At 39.5% G+C, this 12,017-nt stretch overlaps 1 protein-coding gene across 3 annotated transcripts in view; it reads right to left on the bottom strand.

Annotated features, from left to right (window-relative positions):
- FBN1 (fibrillin 1) overlaps positions 1-12,017 on the bottom strand; it is a 156,568-nt gene that overhangs the window by 27,957 nt on the left and 116,594 nt on the right. For 2 of the 3 annotated variants that reach the window (XM_035553775.2, XM_035553776.2), the window contains 10 exons: positions 10,510-10,635; positions 8,765-8,887; positions 8,036-8,158; positions 5,841-6,005; positions 5,424-5,492; positions 5,188-5,313; positions 3,727-3,849; positions 2,922-3,080; positions 1,937-2,008; positions 735-860 (listed from right to left, as the gene is read on the bottom strand). The exons of the other annotated variant lie outside the window; for it this stretch is intronic. In XM_035553775.2, the coding sequence (XP_035409668.1) occupies positions 735-860; positions 1,937-2,008; positions 2,922-3,080; positions 3,727-3,849; positions 5,188-5,313; positions 5,424-5,492; positions 5,841-6,005; positions 8,036-8,158; positions 8,765-8,887; positions 10,510-10,635 (1,212 nt within the window). The remainder of the gene's footprint in view (positions 1-734; positions 861-1,936; positions 2,009-2,921; positions 3,081-3,726; positions 3,850-5,187; positions 5,314-5,423; positions 5,493-5,840; positions 6,006-8,035; positions 8,159-8,764; positions 8,888-10,509; positions 10,636-12,017) is intronic. 3 annotated transcript variants of the gene reach the window in all.

Genomic DNA, 12,017 nt, shown 5'->3' with positions numbered 1-12,017 from the left:
ACTTAAATGCAATTTTATTCTCATTAAACAGCATCCACAGCACTGGATGGCAGAGCAGAGGCTATCCTCTGAATCCATTTAAGCTTGGGTCAAAGTCAACACGACCCTCATTGTCACTTGGGTTTCTCAAAGCTGCTGCAAATAGAGAACATTATTTCCCTAGAAATTCAACATTTCAGTTAGAAGCTGCCTACAGAACATGCTTGTACTTGAAGCTTCTCAATATCTTGCTTTGCAGTACCCATTTTGTCAGCAGTCATAAACCACACCAGGGAACGAAGCAACTCATACTACTGTCTTTGGTTTCACCACGAAAATGACTAATACAATGTTAGGAAATGTTTAAATTGGCCAAAAAAAAAAAAAGTTGTCATGTGTTTATATTATTTACAGAAATCTTGGTCCCATAAGAAAAAATATCTTAGAATAAAAAAATATTATTGTGATTTGACTCAAGATGACTACTCTTGTCTTGGCTTTTCTGTCAAATGTGAAAAACAACGTTTCTTCCCATGACTGCTGACTCATGCTCCTCCAAAGCCTAAGATGTCTGATGGAAAATCTGGTATTTTCTATGCAAAAAAAAATCATAGAAGTCTTAATTAACATAGACTTACTACACTGACACCAGTAATTTCCTTTGCTCAGAATGACTTGCAAGTATATCAAATTTGCCACTGTCTGAATTGTCAGCTGGTGAAATACCATTTCTCTGAATGATATCAACACTCTACCTTCGCAGATCAGTAGCTTGTCATTGTAGAAGAAACCCACAGGACACTCGCATCGGAAGCTGCCAACCATGTTTATACAGATCCCATTTTCACACACTCCAGGAATCTCTCTACATTCATCAATATCTGCAAGAAGAATTTTTTTTTAAATACTTGTAAATGGCACTTCATAAAATCCTCTGCTGAAGAACATGTCCTCCTGCATTTATCCTTAATAGAATCATCAAGCACGTGTGATCATCAGAACTTTTCCAACTGCAACAGATAGCAAGTCATTCCAAACTGTGGAAATGTAAATGTTTCCCGTTTCCTCAGATCCTGACTCTTCTCTGTAGCGAAGACATATCCTGCCACATGGGAAGGCAGAGCGCAGCGCACACCCCTCCTCATTTCTCCCATCCACAGCACTGGTGAACCTACTCGTCATTCTGAGTGTTACAATGAAGTTATTTGGAAGAGCCAAATGGAGAGAGTTTAACTTCTTTGAAAATGATATTCCCCACTTCACTAGAAGTATCACGATTTAACTAGCCAAACACTGCATCACGGCAACAGCTTAATCCTAAAGCACCTGATTACTGCCTATATACTGCCTCTGTTTGTTACATGGCACATTATCTGCTTCTTATTTGCATTCTTGTGTGAATAAAAACAAAATAGAGTCCCAGCAGGGTTTACTCAGATTCTTGTCTTTGAATTTCTCATTCTCTCCCTCTTTTTGTTTTGTAATTTGTTACTCACCATTCAAAAGTTATACACAATAACATATGTGAGAAATATTCCAGTTGAACAGAAAAAAGGATTTTTCTGTCAAACCAATACACAGGGGAACTGGTATGAAATGTCAGATTAAATCTCTGGTTTAGTCTCAAGGAAAGACTCCTAATTCTACTCAACAAATGCTGATTGGCCTTACTCCCAGACCTTGTAGGCTTGGTATCTGTGCCCTGCTCATGCAGGCCTGATGATAATTTATTTAGAGCTTTATATTGCCTTAATAACAAGCAGCAATAATCATTGCTGCTAGCTAGGAGGAGCTATACGGAAAGCTTGCAGGCTCAAAATTCAACAGAAGGTTGATCTCCGTTACACTGTTTGGCTTTTCTTCCTCCCATGAAAGAAATAATTGGGAAAAGAAACATCCTCCCTTCCTTGGGCAGAGGTAGTATGGAATTTAGTTCAAAACAGAAATCACAACTCACCAACTGGTAATCCTGTATAAATGTCAATGAAGAAGCCAGGCCTTTGACTTCCACAGAGCGTAGAGAATTCATCTACAATTGGAGAACAAAGCAGCAATTACAGTATTTTGAATTAATCAACAGTCAAAAATTCACTACATCCTTTGCCCAAAGAAATTTCTACTTTTACTCTTTCAACACCTGCAGGGTATGTAGAAATATGCAGATGCTTCCCTAAGGTTGTGTGATGCTTAGTATGTACTTGAGTTCTCATTCAAAGGCCACTGAAATTAGCACATAAAAAGATGAGGAGGGCTTGGGCTCACATCCTGGCTTTGCTGTGCATATGTTTATCTCTGTGCACTACAGTTTCTGCACACAAGTCCAGATCTGAGTTTAAAAAAGTCTGAATCATAAGTTGGAAGTTATCCAAATAATTGTCTAGGAAGTTTATTCTTGTAGCTAACCACCTCAAACCAGAGTGGGATATCCTGGGCTCAACTTCGCAGAGTCTTAAGTCAATGTGGAGGTTTCCTGTATGCCCATACAATTAGCCCAGAAACTGCTACATCTTATTGTAGCTGCTTGACATAGATCATTCTCAGAAGAGACCAAGGTACCTCAGCAGTCAAGGCACAGCACACACCGTATTGGTTGAAGCAATGCCAATAAAAATCTGGTCAGTGCCTCAGTACTTGATCAATAATAGGCATTTGCCAAGAGATGGATCAAACTATACAGCATGAAGTCTCCCAGAAAAGGAAACTGTCACAGAAGAGGCATGGCCCAGCAGTCTGTACACATACCACTCCAAAAGGATTTAAACATATGCCTTCATTGTGACTAGGGCTGATCACATCCAGGCCAAAAGAGGTAAGTGATCTCTTCATTTTAGACACACAAGAGCAGACAAAGTCATAGCATCTCTTTCTCTAACAATGTTACACCTGCTAATAGTGTTCATGTTACCAAGGCTTTCAAATTGCTTCCCAATTCAAAAAAGTACCGGTGCTAGGTATAGGACACTGTTCACAAGGCTTATTCCATGCACGTCCAATGTTGTAGGAACAGCAGCACATTTTCTTGGTCATATTAAAGAGTAGCTCGCCATCACAGGTTTGGTTATCAGCATAGTAATTTCTGTAGCACAGACTTCTTCTCATATCTGTGAAAATTAATAAAAAAAGGCCAACACATTAGCAATTCTTATAGAAGATGGTGAACCTGAAGGGTTTAAGAACTATTCTTCACATACATACTTTTTAGATGCCTGTCAAATAGATGTTGTGGCACTGTAGAATACTACATAAAAATTTATCCCAACAAGATTACTCTAAAAGTATGAAGATTTGTTTGCAATACAAACATTTAAGAGTCCTAATCACTGCTGTAACACTGATCAGAGTCATTAAAGGATTCAGTATTGGCGTTTTGCCTAAAATTTAAAAACACGAGTTTGTTTGTGGTTCCTCCTAAAAACTGTGCACAGGTTGTGATTTCATTCTGTGAAGCCTGAATCATTTTAGTAGTGTTTCACCTGCAGAAGCTTTTAACTGAAAAGCTGAAGTGATAACTGGAAAGGATGAACACATAAATTATCAAATCAAAAGAGAAATTCTGATGAGATACTAAAAAGTCTGTAATAAAAGTGATCTACCTTGGTTTATGCAATAAGATGAATAAAAGAAGGTAGATCTTTTATTTAGTTAACTCTCATTTAACTAAATTTAGAAGAATAATTCTGATTTGTGCCAGCTAAAGCCCTGGCCCAAAGCATGAATATAAAGCTTAAAAAAACCCACAACACGTACCCATACAGTTGTTCCCTCCATTGACTTGCATGTAATCAGGAGGACAGATGCAGGTGTAGTTCCCAACAGTATTGTAACACGTGCCAGGTCCACATATGCCAGGTGTATCACACTCGTTCACATCTAGAAGAGAATAAAAAGGCAGTGAGTGGCCACAGCAGTTTTCTCATTGTGCTTTCAAGAATGAAAATGTCTCAGTAACACCTGAGGTTGGAAGGTACTAACAGAGGACAGCTGAAGGATCTCTGAACAAGATCATGGTGGAGCAAGGCCCACACAGTGGAGGAGTTTGTGGCACAAGTGGCCACAGAGAGCCCAGCTGTGGTGTGAAGATGGGGACTCTAATGTGTCTAGGCAGCTCACAGACAGTAATTTGGTTTCTGCAATTGCCACACAAAAATATCATTTGAGGATCTCATTCATTCCGAATTCCCAAAACCAGCCAAGAACCAAAGCTGTTTACTGTGGAGTGCCCATCTCAGTAAGTAATGATGCTAAAACAGACTGATTGGAGGGTTCAAGTCTGTTTTGACTGGGAAAAGTGAGCAACTTTCCCAACTCAAGATGTCATGTTAATTTCATCAAGAGGCTCTAACATTTGCTAAAATAACAACAGAAGAAGTCCAACTTGGTTCCTAAAAGTTCAATATTAGTTCACTAACCTTAACATTTTAAACCATCTTTGACACACCACTAAGGAAAAATAAAAAGGTAGATCTCCTCTTTAACAGGAAACCATTTGTTGAGCTACATAAGCACAATATGGATGAAGCACTTTGCTTCAGCCTTAATTTAGAACCTGAATCTTTTGTATTTCTGCAGTCTCTGGCACATCGTAGGTACTGTATTAACATTATTAACAGTCTGGAAGGCTGAAGACAGTGTGGGCTTTGGGAAATTTAAGGATTTGAGAGGTTGCCTGAAGTTTTGTATCTAGTAAAACCTGATAGTTTCACGCAATGTGATGAATATATACTACTGACAGCGCTGGGGGAAGAAAAATGTTTTGCAGTCTAACAAATATTTTCAGTTGGACACTGAAATCAATAGGACAGAAAATAAGCAGTGGATAAAAAGCACAAAGACACTGTAACCAACCCAGGAAACCAAGGGGCAAGTTAGTTCTTTATCTGACTACCCATAAACCATTCTATTACCCATTACTGGACAGCTATTATTTTATAACTGGTTATTAAACTATATTTTACATATAAATTGCTGTTTATTCTGTTTTGGACAAAAATCTTATTATTTTGAATATAAATTTGCATATATTTCAACATGGTCAAGAAAGAATTCTCTCTCTCAATGTAAGACTTCAACCTGTTCCAACTTTCTACTGTAAAGCTGCATTGGTCTGCTTATTTTCATTTTCAAAGACAGATCAATTCTGCTACATGTTGATTTGTCATCATTTTATACCAATAAAAGCTGAAGACTAGTTAAGTGAAGGCTACGTACCATCACATACTCGCGTCTCTTCATTCAAATAGTACCCTGATGGACACTGACACTGGAAGCTACCAAATGTATTAATACATTTTCCTCCTTGGCAGAGCCCAGGCAGTTCTTGACATTCATCAATATCTGTTCAAACAAATTCACAGACATTATCTCATTTACATTTTTCCATTAAAAACAACACTCAAGAGTTTAATAATTTTAGGCATGTAAAAATAGGAAAATGTAAACATTACCCTCTAATATAACTGTAATAGGATTTGGTCGGAATCCTTCTCCTCCAGGGCAAAGAACCTTATATTCAGCTGAAAACGAAATAGATTTACAAACTTAAAATAGCAGAAACATTTTCAGCACAATTATCTTTGAAAATTAGTCAAATTATTACAGATAATATAAATGTAAAGTAACCAGATAACAACATTAAATTTTACTCTATAACATCAACTGCTATTCCATTTCATAATGTCAATTGTTTTTGTGTAACAGCAAATTTGCCCAAAAGTAGTAATATTCTGTCTAGATAACCTTTATGAAAGGCTATTAAAGTTTTTCATTAAGACTGATAAAGTTCTTCAAAGACCTCTTTCCTGCAGGTATACAGTAAATGATCACATTGTATTGTTGTGTCTAACCCAGGAAAGCTGACTTACTTGTGTTCACAGGTGGGCACTGTTCACAGGGAACTCCCCAAGCTCTGCCCAGAGAGCAGCAACAGGAGGCCTTAGAAACACCCACTCCGATCTCATTGCTGCAGAAGGTGCCACCGTTATCTCCACGAGTTTTAATGTCCAGGTAACAGTTGCCAGATCGTGTATCTATTCAGAATGCACATTAACAACAAACATCTTAGGAGAGGGGAAAAGAAATCACAAACAACATCTCAGGATGAGGGATACCCTCAGACAACTCTAATTTCATGTATAACAGCTAAAGAAAGTGACTTGTGTTGTCTAAGAGAACCCAGCTTTTCCTGCTTGGATAGGACAGTGGTGCCACAGCTCTTCAGCCAGGCCTTTTCTCATTTTGATTTACATTGCCATCCACATTTGTACACCCTTCCAGTTCCAGAAATACACTGCTTTCTCCTCGCTATGAGATAAACAAGCATGAAAGCATCTACTTGTTACGATTTTCAAATACATTTGAATTTGAGGAGCATCCCTATGCCCTCTTAAACAAACAAAAGCAAAAAAATTTCAGAGTAACAAGTAATCGGAGCCTAATACAACAGCATTTCCATTGGTCATGAAAGCTGCACCTAGCCAAGCTGCACTCAATGCTCAAAGAGTGTAAGGTGGCTTTATGCCACAACTTCATTTGCCTGGATGTTGGTTTAAACTTGCTGAAATTTAAAATCATCTCATGCCTGCTGTAAATTGTGGACAACTATAACAAGCCCCAAGGGCTTGGTTCTGGCAGCAGGGCATTGCTGGCGTGTTGCATCACTTCAGGCATATTCCCACTGCACTATTACAACTTCTAAGGCCAGGGGCAGTGGGCTGGGAGTTGGTGAGTCTGTTCCAGCCCTCTTCCATGACCTAGGACTCACATAAACACACAGAATCACAGAATCATCTAGGTTGGAAGAGACCTCCAGGATCACCGACTCCAACCTCTGACCTAACACTAACAAGTCCTCCACTAAACCATATCACTAAGCTCAACATCTAAATGTCTTTTAAAGACCTCCAGGGATGGTGACTCAACCACTTCCCTGGGCAGCCCATTCCAATGCCTAACAACCCTTTCGGTAAAGAAGTTCTTCCTAATATCCAACCTAAACCTCCACCGGCACAACTTTAGCCCGTTCCCCTCTCGTCCTGTCACCAGGCACGTGGGAGAATAGACCAACCCCCCACCTCGCTACAGCCTCCTTTAAGGTACCTGTAGAGTGCGATAAGGTCGCCCCTGAGCCTCCTCTTCTCCAGGCTGAACAATCCCAGCTCCCTCAGCCGCTCCTCATAAGACTTGTGCTCCAGACCCCTCACCAGCTTCGTTGCCCTTCTCTGGGCTCGCTCGAGCACCTCCATGTCCTTCTTGTAGTAAGCGGCCCAAAACTGAACACAGTACTCGAGGTGCGGCCTCACCAGAGCCGAGTACAGGGGGACAATCACTTCCCTAGCCCTGCTGGCCACACTGTTTCTTATGCAAGCCAGGATGCTGTTGGCCTTCTTGGCCACCTGAGCACACTGCTGGCTCATATTCAGCCGACTATCAACCAATACTCCCAGGTCCTTCTCTGCCAGGCAGCTTTCCAACCACTCATCTCCCAGCCTGTAGCGCTGCTCAGGGTTGTTGTGCCTCACGTGCAGGACCCGGCACCTAGCCTTGTTGAACTTCATACAGTTGGCCTCAGCCCATCGGTCCAGCCTATCCAGATCCTCCTGCAGAGCCTTCCTACCCTCGAGCAGAGCGACACACACACCTAACTTGGTGTCATCTGCAAACTTACTGAGGGTGCACTCGATCCCCTCATCCAGATCATTGATAAAGATATTAAAGAGGACTGGCCCCAGTACTGAGCCCTGGGGGACTCCACTAGTGAGCGGCCTCCAACTGGATTTAACTCCATTCACCACGACTCTTTGGGCCCAGCTACTCAGCCAGTTTCTAACCCAACGAAGCGTACGCCAGTCCAAGCCAAGAGCAGCCAGTTTCTTGAGGAGAATGCTGTGGGAAACGGTTGCAAAAGCCTTACTGAAATCAAGGTAGACCATATCCACAGCCTTTCCCTCATCCACCAAGAGTGTCACTTTTTCACAGAAGGAGATCAGGTTCTAAACAGTTAGCCTTGCAGCCTCTGTGCAACTTCACTTGTAAATAAATATAAGGAGTGTTCCCTTACCAACACAGCCAACGCGGGTAGGATTCAGCTCAAAATCTGGAGGGCACTCACAGGTGTAACTACCAGCAGTATTGACACATGTGCCACTGATGCAGGTTGTGGGATCTGCACATTCATTAACATCTGCAAAAAAAACCAGCAGGTGGTAAGCAAATACTCCAGGACAGGGCATACCATAGATATATCACGTATAATACGCTGACCACCACAAATCCATTAGTTACCAAGTACTGATCTCCAGGAAGTTCTAAATGTATATACACGTCTTAGAAGTAGAACACTAGCCTGAGATTAATTCATCACTTCATTGGGAAAAAAAGTATTTTCCCTGGAAAACTGATCTATCAACTCACATAAAATATTCAAAAATACTTAAGGGAAAAATACATGACATTAGCCTGCCATCCAGTACCGTGAATCGAAACTACAGGGCACAACACATCCCTGCCTTGAAGATGTAGACAAAGATGTTATCTCTGCTGTATTTCTCCCTTTCTTCCCTGAAGCCACTAGAAAATCAGAAGTTGACAAAAAAGGTGAAAGAGGAGTGTGGAGAAGGCTGCCAGTCTCCATTTGAGTATAATTTCCACTGACCTTTCTCTCTGTGTTATACAGCAGATTTCCTTTATATTCAGACTGATTTGTATAGCATTTTAGAAGAATTTCCTAAGGAGCAGATTATAACACTAATAGAAAATTAAAAAGCATGTTGTTCGAAATCATCTTTACCTGTGCAGTTACCACCACTTCTGTCCAGTTCATAGCCCACTTCACACTCACATCGGAAAAGTCCAGGGAGGTTATGACAAGTACCGTAGACACAGATGTTAGGAAGTGAGCACTCATCAATATCTGATAGAGAAAGAGGAAGGGAAAAATATAAGGTTTCTTTATCTTTTTTAATATAGACACAGAAAACTACAGAAAAGTTCAGAAAACATGAATCTGGAAACTGACTGCTCCTGCGCACTGTGTAAGACCAGAGAAGAATAACATGCAAGATTTACACTTGAAGCCTAAGTAATCTAATCCATGGCCTTTTTTTTTTTTTTTTTTTTTTTTTAGGCAAAAGACTCTTTCCAATGTCACTAGAGGCCATATCAGAAATAATCTGAACTTACTCATGGGCTAACCTGACAAGTAGCAAAATTAAACATGGCAGGAGATATGCTTTAAAAATGAAGTTCATCCTAAACCAGCAGCCATCTCCAGAAAGCTGAACTTCAGCAAAATAAATTAGTAATAATAAAAAAAAGGCAAAACTCCCCCACATGCTTGTGCACAGAGGTGAACTTGATGCTCATCTTCAGGTTTCTGCATTTGACAGATCTTGAGGTTGGCACCTGAAGCTCACTTCTATGTGCTGTTTGTCTAAATCATTGTGTCTGATTCATTATTTACTGAATGCTTTATGTATTAGACAAAGAACAACTAAACGAAACAATAAAAAAAAGTGTGTGTTTACAAAGGACCTTAAAATACTGTTTTGTGTACACATCCGAGACATCAAGGGAAGTCTGTTTTCACAACAGAAGCTAGGCTCTATGTAAGCTATTTAAAGTTAGCTAAAAGGTTTCAAAGTAAATTGTTGCATGAAACAGTATGAAATCTAATATTCCTTTAATGTATGCAAAAATTCACTCAAATTATTTCTCTTGGTAGATTACTAAAAAAATACACAGAATACTTTTCAGGGGAAAAATCCTATTTATAGTGATGTACTTATGAACTCCCTCACGTACTAGTTCTTACGAGTCATTAGTATGTCAGATGATACAGCTGCTGCTTCTGGACTGACTGATGAAGTGATAAGTGCTACACAAACTGGCTTTCATATATCATTATCAAATATATGCCCTTAAACACATTGGCAAAATAGGTATTCCTTGGGTTTTGTGAATCTTTTTATATGAAAAGCTCTTACTGAAGAGCAGTAACCAGTTCAAAACAGAAAAAATACTCATGGGATTTATTTTTTTTTTATTTTTATTTTTTGGTGGTCATATAAATTTTCTGCAAGGCTTCAATTTCTGATTTGGCATTTGGCAGAAGCCCTCAAAGAAGGCTCACTATATTAGCTACCAAACCAGCATTTTTCAGCTTCACGTGCACTAAGGCAAAGTAACTGTTTCTGTTTAACTGTTATGAATAAAATGAAGAACTGTGTACATACCGACCAAGATGAAATGGCAGTTGACAATGCCATTTTGATCAGCAATTACATCTACTAATAATATGTGGAAAAACAGTCTCCAAAAAACTGTCCTTTCTCTATACAATAGGTAAATGAAGACCCAGGGGTCCATAATAAATACTAACATCCAAGCACATAAACAGAAAAAAAAGCAACTATTGACAGTTTTCATGCAGTTCTCAATAAAACCACAACTGCAACCAATTGTAAGATTTTTCAAACATAAAATATTATTAAGGCTGAATTTGTTGAGCATTGTTTAAAGCTTACAGAGAATTACCTTCACATGCTTTCCCATCTGGACTTGGCAAAAATCCCATATCACATTCACAGCGATATCCTCCTGGGGCATTGAGGCACTGCCCATTTTCACAGAGATTTAAGTTTTCTGAGCATTCATCTAGGTCTGTAAAAGAAAAAGAAATTGGAGGTTTACAGTAAACATGGTTTTCTCAACAACATTTGTTTCAGCTGAAGTATGCAGCGTTCCAAGGATTTTAACTATTCTCTTAGCTCTGAACACTTGCAGAAGAAACTATACCCTACTTATATGCAAAAGCTGTTACATGTAACAGCTTGGGATATTTTCTACATGTTGAAAATGCAGCTTCTAATCAAAAGAAAAATTAGCAACAGGTACAGGCTGCTAAAGTAGCTACAGTTAACAACGGTTGGAAGCAGTACACACAGTCAAATTTAGGCTCAGAATGAGCACGTGAATTTTATTATCGTTATTGTTTCTATTACAGCAAAGCCTAGAGGCAGCAATTGAAATAAGAGGTTTACTGTGCAATGAGCAAACATATGGTAATAGACGGTCTCCATGCCAAATAGAAAACACTAACAAAAGTGGCACTGAAGTGAAAATAACTTGATCAGAATCAAACTGCAGTTTAACAGCTGATGAGAGAAACGGCCTTGCTACTGGGCTACGCTGCCCTTCAGATAGATTGTGGCCCCTATTTTCTAGCTGACATTTTATACATTACCAAAACACCATACTTGCTACAACAGAGTCTAGCTGTCAGTGTGAGCTTGTTACAAGTCTGTGGCTGGCAAAGCAAAGGTAGTACCTATCAGTGTGAATGCTGTATATTTTGGCAGAGAGCTTACAGAATATTTGCATACCCTAATTGGAGCCCCAGCCACCTCTTGCATCCACGAACAATAAGCTTTCCTTTTTTTTTTTTTTTTTTTTTTTTTTTTTTTTTTTAAAGTGTTCAACTGAATGCAGAATCTCTGTTAAGTGCTCTGAAAGATGTAGTTTATAGACTCCTGGAAATCATCATCTGGGAAATTAACAAAAAGCCCTGCAGGTTATGAAGGCCACTAAGGAAGCTGAATCAGATTCAAGACTAAATAACACAGACTCGATTAAATGGAATCCCAGGGCTCATTTATAAATTGGAATGATTCAAATTCGGCCTTAAACCTGCTGAGCTAGATTCTCAGATGCCATGAAAACTACTGTCGTTGATAAAGCACTGCTAATTTGCACCAGCTGAAAATCTGGCCCACCAACTGCCTTCCCATTGCTTTATCCTCAACAGGATCCCCCTGCATTACCAGCAACGCTGAATCCCTTAACATAATAGCAGGGTTCCTGATGACTAAGCCTATGTGAGCTGATCCGTTCTTCAAAGCAGAAGACTGAAGTGTGGGTGGGAAACATTTCTCTAGCAATACTTTATAATCATATTTACAGTTTATAAAATGAGGTTTTAAAAGCAGCTACCTCCATCATTCTACATGTCCTGACACCATCTTTCAGGATGATGCAGTAAATAG

Source organism: Cygnus atratus, chromosome 11, assembly GCF_013377495.2.
Source record: "Cygnus atratus isolate AKBS03 ecotype Queensland, Australia chromosome 11, CAtr_DNAZoo_HiC_assembly, whole genome shotgun sequence".
NCBI lineage: Eukaryota > Metazoa > Chordata > Aves > Anseriformes > Anatidae > Cygnus > Cygnus atratus.
The sequence above is the reverse complement of the archived record's forward strand: the minus strand, read 5'-3'. Positions and strand labels throughout refer to the sequence as shown.